Consider the following 17,134-nt stretch of genomic DNA (forward strand, 5'->3'; position numbering starts at 1 on the left):
TATCTTCCTTTGTCTTGTAAGCAAACAACTTTGGAATAGACAATGTCCATCAGTTGTGTGCCACTTTTTTTCCTTTCATTTAAAAAACCTGTTATAAATCCTGAAAATACATGTTTTATCATGAAAGTACTGACTCTAGCCTACAATGGATCAGCTACAGTTTTGAAACTCAATTCTAATTGAAAGTGAACACTTGAAGAGACTTTGCTGCCACTTATGTATATATTAGTGGAAAAAAAACACAATAAAGAAACATGAAGTTCTTATATCTTTAACATTCATCTACTATATATTTATGGGCTTCTAGAAATTTTACCATCTGTCTAGTAACAAAACTCAGGGTCCGTCTATACTATCGAAGTGGCCACAATTAAATGCAACTTGGGACCAACCATCTTAGAAATAACACAATCTTGTTCTACATAAGTGGATTGGTTTAAAACATATTCTAGAACGGCTGGGGGGGGGGGGGGGAAGAGGAGGAGACACGACAACGACGATGACACGACCATTTTGGTGGGTGTGCCACAAATTAAGCCCTGAGCCCTCCCTAAGCATCACACCAATCCCCTTTCCCTGCCTGATGTGCCACTCTGCACCACGCCCCATGCTCCTTGCCTGGTTTGATGGTCTGCTTTCTGCTCTATGCTGCTGAGGTACCTGCCCCCTCCCCATTATGGCATGTGCCACACAGAGGTGATCCATGCCACTTGGGGCCCAGATGCCAAAGGCTGGCTACCACTGCTACAGAACACAATTTCACTTTTAGCTCAAGCACATAAAACAAATTACAACAGTCATTTATTTTTATAGTACAAGTTAAACCTACCAATTTAGTACTGGACAAGAATCTACAGACAATTTGTTCAACAAAATACATATCTGCACAATGTCATGTCATGTTCTGTACGTGAAAGAATTGTCTTGAAACGTTGAGATTTAAGTGAAAAAGATCCTAAAGGAGCTTGCTTAAAAAAAATATATTTCCCATTCCACCTCACAGGGTTTAGCAATAAAAGCAGCACAGCATGGTAGTGGAATGGTCATGTTAATACAAAACAGGTTATGGGTAACCAAGAGCTTCGATTCCTGACTTAGTTTGAATTCCTGCATATTTTCCACCTACAGAATTATATAATCAGGGATGAAAGTATACTTTGCAGGAAATAACTGTGATGTACTAACCTTACTTGTAAATTTGGACAATTTACAGGGATATTAAAAAGAAGCTAAGGCCCTAATCCTGATGGCCTACACACACATGAAATCAAGTGGATTACTAACATAGATTAAATTAAACACGTTAAAGATAAATGTAGAAACCTAAGGTTTTCTAGCTACAGCAAAAATTGGTGAATTAGGTTGCTATCTATGATTGTTTTAGCCTATTAGCCCAACTAGTGACAGATAATTAGCCACGCCTTGGGTCTGAATTCCATATTTAAGTCCCCTCTCTATCTTTTCAATGAATATGTTTATTTTTGTAAAAATGTTTAATGGCTTCAATGGCTGATCTTTTTTTAAAAAGAGCTGTTCCATAATCATCAGCAACAACACTTAGCCAAGTGCTTTCTGATCATGCTTTTAGATCTTGTCCTACATACTGTAGTTTCGAAAGCCGACTACATTCCAAGTTCATAGTATGGTCTAGGTCAGGGGTGACAAAGATATGGTCCACAAAGCCCTTTCATCCAGCTCATGGTACTGCCTGCAAGTCTGGAGCCACACAGTGCATGCAGTGTGCCCTGGACCACCCTGAGTGCTGTATCTGGCATGCATGCTACACGTAGGGTTTAGGGATGTGAACAATTAAATGATTAATTGTTTAACTGATCAGCTCAATGATAACTGGTTCTAGCTTGCTAGTTATCATTTAGCCTGGGGCTGGTCACAGTCCAGGAAGGAAGGGAAGCCCTACAGTGCCCCAGCAAGAAACATAAGGTGGTAGGGGGGACGGGATGGAGGCTAGGGGGTGCCTTCTCCTTCTCTCACAGTGCACCAGTTAGGTTTACCATACGTCTGAGTTTTCCTACATACGTGCTCTTTTTTGGCCCCCTGCCCTTGTGTCCAGGCGTTTTTTTGAAATGCGAGCAAATGCCTGGGTTTTTGCTCTGCCTCTGCTTTCCCAGGCTGGCTGCTTGGGGCTGGGAGCAGTGGGCAAGGTGATTGGCTGTCAGGAGTCACATGCATATGTGTGCATGTGTAAGCATGCAGATGGGAGCTGCTTGGGCAGCAGGGCTGGGGGGGGAGGGGCAGGGGCTGCAGCTCAGGAGTGAGGGGCAGAGGCAGGGCACAGGCATATCGCTGCCCCCCAATCATATGCCTGTCCCTCCTCTTCCCCCACTTCTCCCGCCCTCTCACAGATGTCTTCATTTTTGATTCAGGAAATATGGTAACCCTAGGCCCACCATAAAGCCCCTTGCTGGCTGCTGCCTGCCTCTCTCCTTCTTCCTGCACTGCTGCAGGTGGCCCTGGGAAACTGAGGACCAGCAGCTGTCGCCCAACACTGGCTGCTACCACCTGGGGCTTCCTGGGTTGTGCTGCCTGTCTGGCAGGGCTGCTATGGCCCCTGGCTCCCGGTGCTGCTCCCAGTGGGTGGGCGTATTCCCTCCTCCACAACAGGGCAGGGCAGGCACTGGCCTGGTGCTCAGCAACCCTCTCCTCCCCCATCATCTGGCACAGCCACAGGCTGGAGCCCAGTGCTACCATGCCCATCTCCAACCCCATGCTAGGCTAATTAATTGTTTAACTTGTTGTAATTACAAATATTTATTTAATTGGTATTTATATCCCTAGTGGCAATAGGGATGAACCAGGACACATGCTGCACATGTTATGTGGGACTGGGGTGTGCTCTGCATGCAGCACCCACACGAAACAAGCCACAGGCCAGTCTGTGGGCCTGACCAGGCCCCGAGCCACTCACCTGGTCCACAGGCCCATTTGATAACCCTGGTCTAAATTATACACTAAAACTAATACAGCTACAGAGCAAGCTATAAAAATGATGTTTGCAGATACCAGGATTAAATCACTTACCTTAATCCAAACATACGACCTCTTCCATCCATGTCATATCCCCCTCTACCTCCTCCCTGTGACCTGTCATATCCTCTATTCTCTTCTCCATACCTACTCTTTTCATGATGATCATCTAAGGAAACCACAAAACACAGTTGAGATGTAAATTTTGATTAAACAGTATGCTTAAAATTTGTCATTTAAAAACCATTAAAGTCTAATTTATATTTAAATTGTTGCATCTTTTCCAAAACAATCACAAGGACTTAAAAAACCAAGACAGGCTCCAATGTCTCACTCAATCTTCTAAAATATTCCTCAGAATCGTATGGTAGTTACATAATTTCTGTCTAAAAACCCCAGGATGAATTTTCCTACCCTGGAAAAAGGATATCTGAGTAATATAATGTGAAAAGTTAAAATTCAGATGCTAATCCAGTGATTCTCAACCAGGGTGCCAAGTCTAAAAAGGTTAAGAACCACAGTGCTAATCACATATTTATAGACATCTACCGAACTCATGGCAGGAGTGGGCTGCACAGCAGCTCCTTTAATTTTGCAGGTTCCCTTGTGCACCCCACACCATTGATTGGTGGAGGGGCCCTGCTACTCGCTCCTGATCAGAAGGGAGGCAGAAACTGCAGTGTTAAATATGGCACCATTTACAGGAGGGGGGAAGGGTGCACACAGGGGAACCTGCAAGATTAAAGGAGCCGCTATGCACCCCACTTCTGTTATGAATTTGGCATGTCCTTACTTATTTATCAAGTGGAGAGGTGCATGCTGTGATGAACAGAGCAGATTAGAACACTACGCAGGGAGCTAAAGACAGATTTCAGGGTGCCTTTTCTCTACCTGAGGAGATTCATTTCCTTCCACTTCCAAAAAGCTCTGATGAGGAAGAAGCAAAGAGAGGGAGGCACAGAGTTTTGGGAGAGAGATCTAATGCTAGCCAGTTCTAAACCTGTAGCTTCTGTAATGCCACTTAGAGAAGACCTCTTTCTCAAGTTTCTAACTCCTTCTGCCTCTTCAGCAGTAGTTGCAAGTCTCTTGGTTTTTCTACTAACTAGGATGTCATTTTACAGTGCACCCGGTATTCTGCACTAACTCCTTGGACAGACACTTCTTTGTGCACACTGTGTGCAAGGTAATGATAAACAAGTTTTTTTTCTGCAGGTTCCATTGTTCCTCCATTCATTCCCTGTACAGTTTTAAATTGCCTATGGTAATACCACCTGTTTCAACCACTGTCAGCAAAGAAATAACACAAAAGTAGCAACATTTACTACACAAATGTAAGTAAATTTATCCATGTTTATCTTGCTAGCTAATTGAAGCATTGCAGAAATTTGGTCCCTAATGCCTTTTGGGTGCGATTCACCCTTTACATATACTTATCTATTCTCTCCCCTTAAAAATCCACTTTAGACTGAAAAACAAATACTAATAAAAAGGGGTGCTGTTTTTCAGTCAGTTGTCTTCCTTTCCAATCAAGATATTGTTTAATTCAACTAAGGCAACTGCAAGGCAGGAAAGCCTTATAAAATTAGCACTGAACATGACATATGACGTTCCAAGAGCTACCCTTTCAAGCTCCATATTTCCAAATACACACACAAGAAATAGGTTAACAATAACTTTATACAATATGTTCATCCAAGAATCACAGAAAACCCTAATCTACCAGTTCTCTCATTCACAGACACAAGGCTCTACCAAACCTTGTGAAATTAGAGTTTTTCATCTCTGTATAAAGTACTACAAGAAAAGCCTATGTCAAAATGTAGAAAAAAGGGCTTTAATGACCCACCAGTAGGAATAAGCCTAACATTTTTCATGGAACAGAATATCAAAGTCTTCTTAATGTAACTTAAAATCACTGCACTCATTCAATATGCTTTACCTTGTGTGTTGAGGTTGTAGTTTGCCTTTTGCTGAGATTGATAGGATTGCTGTGGCTGACCATATGAGCCTTGCTGCTGGCTATAGCTTGACTTCTGATCATAAGAACCTCGGTTCTTCCCAAAATTTGACTGCTGATCATATGAACTCCGGTGTTGCACATAGCCAGACTGCTGGTCATACGAGTCTTGGTGCTGTCCGTAGCCGGACTGCTGGTCATATGAGTCTTTTTGCCCATAGCTGGACTGCTGGTCATATGAGCCTTGATGCTGCTCATAGTTTGACTTCTGTTCATAAGAAGAGGATCTTCTACTTAAAACAAACAGGAATAACACTTGATTGAGTATTAGAAGCAAAGAGAGTTTATACTCATCGAATACCAAAGCACAGCACAATGGCTGCAGGAACACAGTCATTCTGGCACAACTTCCTAGTCTTTTGTCCAGGAGTTAGCATTTTAAATAAAATAACATTTCACTGCTGACTTGGATAGAATCTAGATGGCTCCAAATAAAGAAAGCAGAAACTGTAAACCATTACAATCAAAGATATGCTATTACATTAACAGCAAAAACTAACCAATGGAAAAGAAAAAACAAACTATTAGAACCACAGGAGAATACAGTTTATCATACTGGCTCATCATATGGTTCATCACAAATCACAGCAAGACAAAGGGCTATTTGCGGCCCACTCGCAATGCACAGAGCAAATTTTGTGAGGAATCTGCAGCAGCCCTGCCCCTTGGTAATGATTGGCAGAAAGGCCCTGGGGGAAGGAGGAACAAGGGGCCATCTTAATTGTGGGCTGCCCTTCGTGCCGCCCTACCCCACCCCATCCCTTGGTGCCAATTGGTGGAAAGGTCCTGGTGGGAGGGAGGCAGGCGAGACCTCAAATGTCTTCTGGTATTCCAGTTTCCACACAATTATACAGAGTTTTTAGAACATACTGCATTATGGTTTGTTTTTTAAATCTGATTTTATTTATGCCCATAAAGCAATAAATTAGCTTTAGTAATCTGGACAGAGAACTGTTACAAAAATACAGTCATTTGAGAGTTTGCCATTTAACTTACACTTCCATTTAAAGTTTTCGGAACTTGGAGTTGTAGAGGATTTAATGTTGTTCTATTAAGGCCCTAACCAGGTATCTCTGTCCAAGAAAAATTGAAACTGACAAAGTTAATTTGTCTCCTCACCCTCCAGATGATTCTTTCTGTTGTCCCTGGTTGCCATAAGACTGTTGGCCATATGAGCTCTGATTTTGATTTTCATAATTCGATCCCCCGCTATATCCTTGTGAAGTTTGTCCATAACCTGAAAATTGTGCAGGAAATTATTTACTCAATAGTCACAGATTAACCACAGAAAATAAATTCAATAAGCTAGCCAAACCTGCTTGATTTTGTCCATAGCTTCCATGATAGCTTCCATAGTTCTGTCCATAAGAGGAACTTTCTTCACTCTGTCCATAGCCAGAATAACCCTATAATTTAGAGACAGATTTTCAGCAGCAGTAAATGCTAGAGAAACCCCCCCTACACATTTCTTTGTTTAGACTGGGGGCTACACCAGTGCAACTCCCGTGATCGATGAAAATAGCTCCACAGCCCAACATAGACAGGGCCACATAAGAATCACTTCTTGCTCAGAAAAATAGTTACTTTAAAAAGCATCATTTGTGCTTCAACCTACCTGCCCTTCTCCATAATTCCGATTGCCTTGACTGCTGTATGATGAATAACTGTAAAAGAAATAAGGGATTTATTTAATAAATGCATCTTAACCTATACTACCTATTTATATTACCTGAAAAAGTAAATTGCAGGTTTCTTGTACAGAACCTGCATCTGGTAATATTTCTAATTTAACCATTTGTTATTTGTGTTTAACTTACATACTGTATTACAGAGATGAGCACATTAGAAATGCATTGATAAAACGCTGATTGAAAAGCACAACGATCTGTAGAGGCCATTAAGGAAGAATTCAAATCAATACCCTGATCAAAACTTTGCTATTATGAGATCTGGGCCTTATTGGAAGCTGCTATAATACTTAAAGTGAAGTTTATCACATGAGTCCAGATCACTTAAAGAGACAAATCTAAAACACATACAGATGTCTGAAGTCAGTTGTTTATGAATTCCTGTTCATCTAATATTTGCTAAAGCAGTGGGGTTTCTCAACCTCTTTAGACTCAAGACACCTCTCTGAAAATGCCAGTTCTTAGTTTTCACTCTTTTTTACCTCCAGAAAAATAATAGAGCTGTTTTTTCTGTTCCAAAGAACTCAGAAAGCCCAACACTACAGATTTTTATTTGAAATCTCTGGGTTTATCTTATGAATTGTATTTGTAAACCTAACAGTGCTAATATTGTATGGCATCCTTGAAAGGAATTCAAGGCACCTGGTTATTGTGCTAAAGGATACAAAAAACTACTGGTTTGTAGCAGAAAATACCTTTGTAGCTATTTTCTGAATCTATTCTTAAAAGCCCTTAAATTTTACATATATCAATTTCAGAGTGGTGGTTTATATACCCTTCCATAGTTCTTGGATGAAAATGTACCTCTATTTTGCTCATACATACCATACTTGCATTACCTCTTGCTGATACCCCTGTGAACAACTTTGGGCAGTCAAAAAAAAAAAAAAAAAAAAAGGAAAAATACTGCTGTATATTTATGACATTGTCCATGTCCTTAAGTGTTAGCATCTGTGGCCTGCTTTAAGCATGTTTGCTTTCTTCCTTTCATAGATATTTATACTTGAACTTAAGACTGTAACAAGGGCCCAAAATAGGATGTCCTGTGCACCTGAACCTTTCTGAGTATGTATCATCATGCACATCAAACGTCTTGGTGGGAAATCCTGAATTAAACAAAACACACTTTGCAATCCCAAAGAACACTAATAAATGTGGCACAAAATAGAGAGGGAGGAAAAGAGCAACTGCATACATACCTTTGCTGCTGGCCCCCAGATTGACTGTAACTTCCAGAGTCTGTTAAAAGAAAAGACAAGAGAAAAAAAATATTTCCAATAAGTAGAACTAAGCACTTACAATTTACTCAAATGAAACCTGAGCTATAGAGTGCCTAGATGAGAGTCAACAGGAAAAATACTCTCTTCTTCAGGGTCTAAGAGCTGTAGGCAGTTAATAACAGTTAATTATTAATACAAATGTTTCAAGTCAGTAACTTTTCAATGATTTTCAGATGGGTTCTCCATACAAAGGTTAAAACTGGATTTCTCCATAATTCTTCAGACCTGAAGTTTTTAAAAAACAATAATTAAGAAAAAAAATTCCTTTTGAATCTTGTATTAACTATTGTTAAAAGTAGCTCCTAAACTTTTAATTAAAACAAAAAAATGTTTATTTGCATACTGTTTACTTTTGCATTTGACATCACTCTGCATGAGTTTAAATATCTTCTTTGTATAGCACTTCCCCCTTCATTTGCAACAGAAAACAGGAAAGAGAAATTTTATGTAAATACAAACTCACTTTTCTGTAAGAACAACAAAATATTGTGGACTCAGATGCCCTGGTACCACTTTCAACTATTTCATATACTTTTCTGAAATTAACTAGAACAGGGGTCCTCAACGCCCTGCCCACAGGCCAGATCCAGTCCCCAGAGTCTTATCTGGCACATGGAGCTCCCCATGGGCTTGTGGGGAGCCCCATGAGATGTGGCCCTGTAAGTCAAGTTGGGCATCCCATGCAGTTTGGGGCCTAATCCTAGTGTGTGAGATTGCGCAGAGGTGGCATAAGCCCCTAAAGCACAATCCTGGGGTGCAGGGCTGGATGGAGACAGTATGGGACCCTGGAAGCTGACCTCTGCATGCAGGATTGAATGGAAATTGCACAGGGCAGGGCCCCAGGGCATGATCCTGGCACATGGGATTTGATCTGGCCCATGGAATGGTTCCACATCCCTCATTTGGCCCCTGGGAACAAAACGATTGAGTCTTGCTGAACTGACACTTTACATTCCACTGATAGGATGATTTTGAGTGGGGATGTTCCGAAGGCTAGAGAATATAAAATGCTTTCAGTGAAGAGTACAACATAAGCCTCTTAAAAAGAGCTAATCAGGCAAAACCCAATCCGTTACTCTCACTTTAAAATAATGTATGATAATAATATGAGAGAACACTGCCTGGAAAAGGAACTTCACAGATTTCCTGTGTGCATGCTTAATGCAAGGAACTCCTCACTCAGAGAAAACGTATGTTCTCTTGAGTCTAGGGTGGTGGAACTACAGCAGTGAGATGCATAGAATAGGCTTTCAGGTACAAAGTAGAGCAGTCCCACCTTCACTGTAGCAACTCCTGTGTTGCTGAGGATGACAGCCTCAGGAATGGAGAGCATCAAGCTGGGAAGGAGAGAAGCTATTCCTTAGATGGGACCCACCTTCCAGCTGATGTCAGTTTCCTCTTGCACCGAGGATACTCCTCCAAGGGAGGGGACCCCACAGGACAGAAGGAAGCAGGTGATCATAGTGTGGGATTTGATCATTAGGAACATACAGACAGCTTGGTTTGTGACTTCTGGGATGACTACATGGTGACTTGCCTGCCAGGTTCAAAGGTAGAAGACTTCATAAGTTGTATAGATTGGCTACTAGTAGGTACTGGGGAGGAACTAGTGGTCATGGCCCAGGTCGGTATCAACGACATAGGAAAGCAGAGGGGAGAGGTCCTGGAAGCTAAATTTAGGTGCCAAGGCAGGAGGTTGAAGTCCAAGACCTCCACTATAGCATTCTCCAAAATGCTTTCCACTCCATGCGGAGTGCTAGAGAGATGGGCAGAGCTCCTGACTCTCAGTGCATGGATGAGATGATGGCAGAGTGAGGAGGCGTTTACGTTAATCAGGAACTGGGGAACTTTTTTGGGACAGCAAGAACCTGTAGAATTGTACTACCAAACACCTGATCAGAAAGGTAAAGGTGATTATGAAATGCCCAGGGAGATCAGAGAAGCTGCTAGAGTGGGACAAGCAATAAAAACAAGAGATTTCAGCTACCTTTCCACAGACGGGGTAAACACATCATCACGGCAAAATGTGGAAGCAAGATTTCTGGCTGCGATAAAGGACTGCTTTCTATCTTGCAACCCACAAGAAGAGAAGCAACTCAAGATCTAAACCTGAGTAACGCACAGAATCTGGTTGAAGAGCTGTTGGTTGCACTCTGCCATAGCAACCATAACAATCACATTCAACTTTCTGGCAGGAGGGAGCAAGCCAGCGGGGGGCAATTATTTCGGCTGGAGTGCCACTTAATCAGTTTTGGTGAGCCATCAAGGGCTGCATACAAAATCTTTCAGAAGATATCATTTAAAAAAAACCAACACTATAGATAAAAAAAATAAATCATATACTTAAAAAAACCCCAAAAAACCCAAAAACCCAAACATCTGTAACGCATTTAAATTCTATTTAAAAATATTTTTCTCCAGATTTATTTTTTTTTGAGTAGTGTAGAATATATAGAGGCAATCACATAATAGCTCGAAATAAAATCGCATCCTTGCATATTGTGGAGGGTGGACATGGGGTGTGTGCGAAGGGTGGGGTAGGCATGGGGTTGCCTGCACCCTAGGTCCAGGGAGCTGGCCAGGAGTGGAGGGAGGAGGGGGCACATACAGCAGAGTTTGCCTGCACAGTTCAAGTGCAGGTGCAAACTGTACCTCCCCTCCCTCACATCTAGCCCCTGCAGCGCGGCACACGGGGCTGAGCCCTATCTGCACTCACCCTGTGTCTGCCAGACAGCACTGCCCCAGCCCCGGTCATGTCGCAGCTGCCCAGGTACTGCTCAGCTCCCCCTGCCTCCAGCAGATGCCTCCTCCTGTCCCTGCTTTGGGCAGCAGGTAACATGGGGAAACCATGTAGATGCATGCCAGGGAGTGATCCGGGTGGCTCATGCTCTAGCATGCAGGGCTCCAGCTCTACCTCCAGGCCACCTTCCACCCACTCAGCCACCTGCAAGTAGCTACCCATTGTGCCAGACAGCCGAGTGTGTGGAAGGCTGCCAGGAGCTGGAGCCTGAGCCCCAGGAGCTGGGGCAGGAGCCATCCAGCTGCACCCTCCCATGCACACAGCTGGTGGGCATCTGCTGCTTGGCACACCTCCCCACAGCTTCCCTGCATTACCTGCTGCCTGAAGCGGTTCATAGATTTCATAAATGTTAGGGCTGGAAGGGACCTCAAAGATCATCAAGTCCAGCCCCTTGCCCCAGGGGCAGGAAGTCAGCTAGGGTCAAAAGATCCCAGCAAGATAAGCATCCAAGCGTTTCTTGAATGATTCCAGAGTAGGTACCTGCACCACTTCTGGAGGGAGTCCATTCCAGGTCTTGGGGACTCAGATCGTAAAGAATTTTTTTCTTATTATGTCCAGCCTAAAATGGTGTTGTAGGAGTTTATGATCGTTGGTCCTTGTTTTTATTTGAAGCGCTCTGGTGAACAGACGTTCTCCCAGATCCTGATGTATATCCCTTATGCGCTTATGAGCAGCCACCAGAGGTTGCCCCTGAGCCTGTGCTTTTCCAGGCTGAAGAGTCCCAAGGCTCTCAGCCTCTCTTCATAAGGTCTATTCTCTTGTCCTCTGATCATGCACATGGCTCTCCTATGGACTCTCTCAAGCTTCTCAACATCCTTCTTGAATTGTGGAGCCCAGAATTGGATGCAGTACTCCAGCTTAGGCCTCAAAACCAAGTACAGCAGGAAGATGACATCCTGAAATTTACTTGAGAAGCATCTAGAGATGCAAGCCAGGTTTTTGTTTGCTTTACCAGCTGTGACATTGCATTGGTGGCTCAGGTTCATCTTGTGGTCAGTCATGACCCCCAATTCTCTTTCAGCAGTGGTGTTAGCAAGCGTAGCACTGCCAAGCCTATAAGTATGCTGTGGATTCTCCTCCCCCTCCCCCCTCTCCCCCCCAAGGTAGAGTACCTTACATTTATTGGTATTGAACGTCATCAGGTTTGTGTCCATCCACTTACTAAGTTTATCCAAGTCAGCCTGGATCACTAGTCTGTCCTCAGGTGTGGCCCCCAAAATGCCCCAAAGTTTAGTGTCATCGGCAAACTTAGCCAGTGCACTTCTGACACCAATGTCCACATCGTTGATAAAGATGTTAAAGAGAACCAGTCCAAGGACAGAGCCTTGGGGGATGCCACTGGTCAAGGAGCGCCATAACGACTCACTGCCATTGACCACTACTCTCTTGGTCTGACCTCAGAGCCAATTTCCCAGCCATTGGACTGTGGTGTAGCCGAGGCCACAGTTGGCCAATTTTTCCATGGGCAATTTTTGGAGGAGGAACAGCTAGAAGTGGGGGGAGCTCAATAATACCCAAGTAGCTGTGGCTGCAGACCAGCTGAGAAGCTGGATATGCTAGCCAGGGCAGGAGGCCAGTGGGAGTGCAGTGCAGGCTGCCCTGGGTGGGGCCTGGCCCCACACAGAGCACCACAGGGGTAGCCATGGGCCAGATGCAATCAATGGATGGGCGCCCACAAGTGGGCCAGATCCAATTAGTTGGTAGGCCATATCTAGCTTATGGGCCATATTTCGCCCACCCCTGCAATAAGCCAAACAAGTCCACCACTCCAATAAACAACTTCAGGAAGGACGGTTACACAAATAATAGGAAGTTGGCTAAAAGAGAAGTTTATAGGAGCAGTCAAAAACATAAAAAGTAGGGTTGTACTGATAGAGATTTTGGGGGCCAATACCAATATCCGATTTGTAAGGAGGCATATCGGCCAATACGATCCGATTTCTGATACAGCATAGAGAGCTGCTTCTAGCTGGTAAGTCCATTGTGGTGGAAGGGGAAGGAAGGGGTGGGGGGGATGGGCCCATCCCCCCCCCCCCCCCCGTGGTGAGGGAGGGGGCAGTGGCAGGCACTGCCCAGACAGGGCCAGGGGGGCAGGGGGGAGGCTCCTCCGTCTGCTTGCACCCCAGAAGGGCACCAGGGCGGGGTGTGGGCCCCTGGATCTGCACAGGGCAGGGCGGGGAAACAGTGGGCAGGCTGCAGCCAGGGCTGCTTGCCAGGGGCTGGGCTCAGGGTGGGGGCTACAGCCACCCCAAATTTCACCATAGCTCCCTCCCAGCACTGCCACTGCCAGCTACCTGGCGCAGCGGTGCTGGGGCTCAACCCCTGCCTCTACCCACATGCCATGGAAGAGCTGGGACTGCGCCAGGAGGCCAACGGTGGTGGCACTGGGAGGGAGCTATGGCAAAATCTGGGGTGGCTGCAGCCCCCTCCATAGCCCTTGCCTTGATGAGAAGAACCCAGCACAACCCTGTCTCCAGCCCACCTATCCACCCCACACAGATCTGGGGGTACACCCCCCCATGCCCTCCCGGGGTGTAAGCAGTGGTGGGAGTCACCTCCACACCCCTCCTCTCCCCTGATGAGCCATGGCTCTGTCCCGTGGCCCCCTCCCCCCCACCGCCATGGCTGGCAGTGCCTGCCTGTGCCCTGGCCCTTGCCATGAGGGGGGGCTGATCTGCCCCCCATGCCCCTTCCCTTCCCTCCCCCCTCCCCTTCCACCACAATGGACTTACTAGCACTGCTGGGCTGTGTTCCTGCTGCCTGCATGCTGTACTGCGGCAGCACCATGCACAACATTTATTGGCCAAATTATCGACCGCATCCAGCCAATTTCTGATACAGCCAATTTTCTTTATACTGGTACCGATCTGATATTGGACTGATGTATCGGTGCACCTCTAGTAAAAAGCCTGCAAGCAGCTTGAAAGCTGTTTAAAAATAACATATTAGAGGTTCAGGAAAAGTGTATACCACAGATGAAAACAAGTACCAAGTGGACCAACAAAACTTCTGCCTGGTTCAACAGCAGAGTTAAGGAGGCTGCTGAAGGCAAAAGGGCATTTCTTCAAAAAAAAGGAAGACATGCCCTTTTAGATACATCAAAAGCAGGAGGCCAGTAAGAGATATAGTGTGACCACTGGATGACTAAGGTGTAAAATGCGCATTCAGAAGTGATAAGGCCAAAGCAGAGAAGCTAAATGCATTTCTTGCGTTGGTATTTACCACAGAAGGTAGGGGGAAAATTCCCATGCCAAATCAATCCTTTTTAGTAGGTAGTTCTGAAGAGCTGGATCACATTGATGTGACAAAACAGGGAGTTTTAGAACAAATCAACAAACTAAATACTAATAAGTCAGTAGGGCCAGATGGCATTCGCCAGAGTTCTGAAAGACTGCTGAATTGCGGGCAGTAATACATAACCTACTGTGAAAAACAGTCAGTGCCAGAGGACTGGAGGGTTGCCAACATAACGCCCATCTTCAGAAAGGGCTCCAGAGGCAATCCTGAGAACTAGAGACCAGTGACTCTCACATCTATCCCTAGCAAGGCAGTAGGATCTATAGTGAAAAATAAAATCAGCATCTGCATAGACAAATATGATCTGTTGGGAAAGAGTCAACATGGTTTTTGTAAAGAGCAAGCCCGTATCACCAATCCGCTGGAGTTCTTTGAGGGTGTTAACAAGCATGTGGACAAGGGGGAGCCAGCTGACATAATATATTTGGACTTTCAAAAACACATTCCCTTTTGGTGAGCTTAAAAGGCTTTTAAAAAAGAGGCTTCAAAAAACCCAAAAAACTTCTCTCAATTTGTATAACAATTTTTTTAAATACTTCTTGAAGTCATCTGTGATCTAATCCAAATCTGAAGACCAACTCAAGAGATGAAAAACAGGAGCACATCACTGTTAACTTAATGCTAATGACACAGTCAATCTCTCCCATCTATCCAGGTTCATGCCTCTTTCTGGCACATGGTCTGGGAAAGATCATCTCAAATTTTGCATATAAACCCTGAACTTTTCTTTCCTCTTCCATCAATGCCACTATTATTGCCACTCAACCTGACAACCTTGAGATTCTCTCTGATTTTTTTTCTTTTTCTCATCCAGGACCCTGACAAACATTGTTACTTTTCACTCTAAAAAACAGCTAATAATCTGTCTCTTCAGGTGTGTCCACACTAATCAAACTGAGTTTCATGCCATGATTCTATCACAGCTGAAGTATTGCAACTCCTTTCCCAGCTTCTCAAACCCACACTTCAAATTCCACCAATACAGTTGATGTTATTTCTCTATTCCTGGCATTTCCATATTCCCCTCCAAAAAGCTGCGCCTCGCAGGGTCCACACCTTGAGGATATTACATGATTCTGCCTGGCTTGCATCTCTATCCCATGCCATGCTATTCTTATTCTTTTCACTGTGTCACTCTTTCCCCACCTTCATGCTGTCCACCATGCCTCCTACACACAGACGACCTAGTAAAATCCTCATTTACCATTTTATCAATCCAGTTCCTTTGACTGCAGAAGAATAACAGGAAAAGAAATAATAATAATAGTAATAATCTTCTATTGCAAAGAACTGAGAAAGACCACAAAAGGTCAGAATGTTTCCAATATTACAGATTCCTAGTTGAAATTTCTGAGTTTATCCTGTGAATCAGGATACAGTGCTAACATTTTGTGGCACCCTGCAGCACCCTTGGAAAGATCTCAAGGCACCCAAGGGTCCCAACAACATCTGGCTCAAGAATCATGGGTCTAACATATTTAAAGATATCAAAATGAATTAAAACACTGAACTAAAAAACATTATGGAGTTGCAGCGAAGGAAGCTCATCAGATAAGAACATAATCAGCTCTAAATTAGAGGATTAATTTTGATCTCCCCAACTTACTTGCAACCTTCTGCCAAAGCAAGACGCTTTTTGTCAAAGTTCAGGTGTAACCAGACAAGGAGACTGTAAAACAACCCAATAAACTAGAAAAAAATACTTGGCGTGTGCAGTATGATACTAATGCTCAGAGGCCCTTTACAAACTTCCACTGTGATTTATTCTAGAAGCTTAACAGAGGGGTGAGCCTTGGAGTATTCTTGGAAAGATTAGGTATTCTGGGATTGTTGGTGTATCACTTTTTCTGAACTTCTGAAAAATTCACAGGGGCCCTGGCTGGGATCAACCTGCTGCCTAAACTCAGCAACCAGCACGAAAGACCTGTCCCATCTCCCAAATCTGAAGGGCCATTTTTAAAGCTTGTTTTTCTTAACAACATGCAACGCACATTTCAAAATGAGAGGACTTTTGGAGCACTTGCATTTCAGATGCTCCCATTTCTCTGGTTCCTTTTGATAAAAGGAATCACAAGTTTGAGCAACCCAAACTCAAAAAAAAAATGGGTCCATCTACTGCCCAGGGCTGCCTGCTGACCTCCTGCGGGCAGGAAGGGGCACTCCTACAATTCTGTTGTCAGGCCTCTTGCAGTGGGAGTTTCAACTTTTAAAAGAAGAAATGAAGATGTTGAATCCATGTTGGAAATCCCCACCCGCGGAGGACACTTTCCGGGAGACATGCTGTCCCCCCCTCCTATGTGTCACGCAGAAGTAAGGCCTAGCCCTGCTCACTGCTCCCAGGCAGCACCCAGGGCGCAGCGAGGGGCGGGGCGGGGTGGACCGGCGACCCCGCCCCCTCGCACCTCCCCCGCAGGGGGCCACCCCACCATCCCGGGGGCCTGGGAACGCCCCCCCCAACATGGCGGCGCGCAGCCCATTCCCACCTACGCCATACGCCCCCCACAGCCCAGGCCGCGGCCACCTACTCGCAGACATCCTGCCGCTCCGCCGAACCGGGACGACGCAGCAGCCCCGAGCGCCCCGCACACTAAGGAACCGCAGCACCGACTGCGGGGCCGCGCGGCCAATCCGCAAGCGCGGCGCCTACCACCCGGCGGGGGGGACGGGAAACGCCACCGGCCAACCGCTACTGGGGGGCGGGGCAGTACCACTGTGGGGGGGGTCACAATGCAGCACCCCCGCTACGGCGTGTGCTGGTCCCATGGCTCTGTTCCCCAGCGCGGGGCTGAACCAATGGGCGGCGCTGGGAGGGGGCGGCCAGCATTGCCTGGGCAGGGTTGCTGCGCGCCTTGCTGCCTTTCCTGTGGCAAGCGCGTGATGAGCACGTGCCTCTGCCCTGCCCACCCAGCAGTGGCGGGGCCACACGCCTGCCCCGGCACCGCATACAAATCTGGGGGGCACGTGTCTCCTTATGGCCCCCACCTTGAGTGTGTGCAGCGGTGGGGAGCTGCCCCCCACCCTTGGAAGAGCCCCCAGGGGCTTTGTCCCACTCTCAGCCCTCACCCTA

The 17,134-nt window shown here is 45.4% G+C and overlaps 1 protein-coding gene across 3 annotated transcripts in view; it reads right to left on the reverse strand.

Moving 5' to 3' along the window:
• Nucleotides 1–16,818, reverse strand: part of TAF15 (TATA-box binding protein associated factor 15) — a 33,862-nt gene extending 17,044 nt beyond the window's left edge. The window contains exons 1-7 of one of the 3 annotated variants that reach the window (XR_002094121.2): nt 16,593–16,818; nt 7,890–7,929; nt 6,618–6,666; nt 6,318–6,408; nt 6,122–6,239; nt 4,925–5,235; nt 3,040–3,154 (exon numbers count right to left, since the gene is read on the reverse strand). Coding sequence is in view for 2 of the 3 variants with exons in the window: in XM_014608888.3 (XP_014464374.1) it covers nt 3,040–3,154; nt 4,925–5,235; nt 6,122–6,239; nt 6,318–6,408; nt 6,618–6,666; nt 7,890–7,929; nt 16,593–16,602 (734 nt within the window). In the remaining variant the exon portion in view is untranslated. The remainder of the gene's footprint in view (nt 1–3,039; nt 3,155–4,924; nt 5,236–6,121; nt 6,240–6,317; nt 6,409–6,617; nt 6,667–7,889; nt 7,930–16,592) is intronic. The other 2 variants (XM_014608888.3, XM_019499505.2) reach the window with 2 other exon arrangements.
• Between the last annotated feature and the right edge of the window lie 316 nt (nt 16,819–17,134).

Source organism: Alligator mississippiensis, chromosome 14 (assembly GCF_030867095.1).
Source record: "Alligator mississippiensis isolate rAllMis1 chromosome 14, rAllMis1, whole genome shotgun sequence".
Classification (NCBI taxonomy): domain Eukaryota; kingdom Metazoa; phylum Chordata; order Crocodylia; family Alligatoridae; genus Alligator; species Alligator mississippiensis.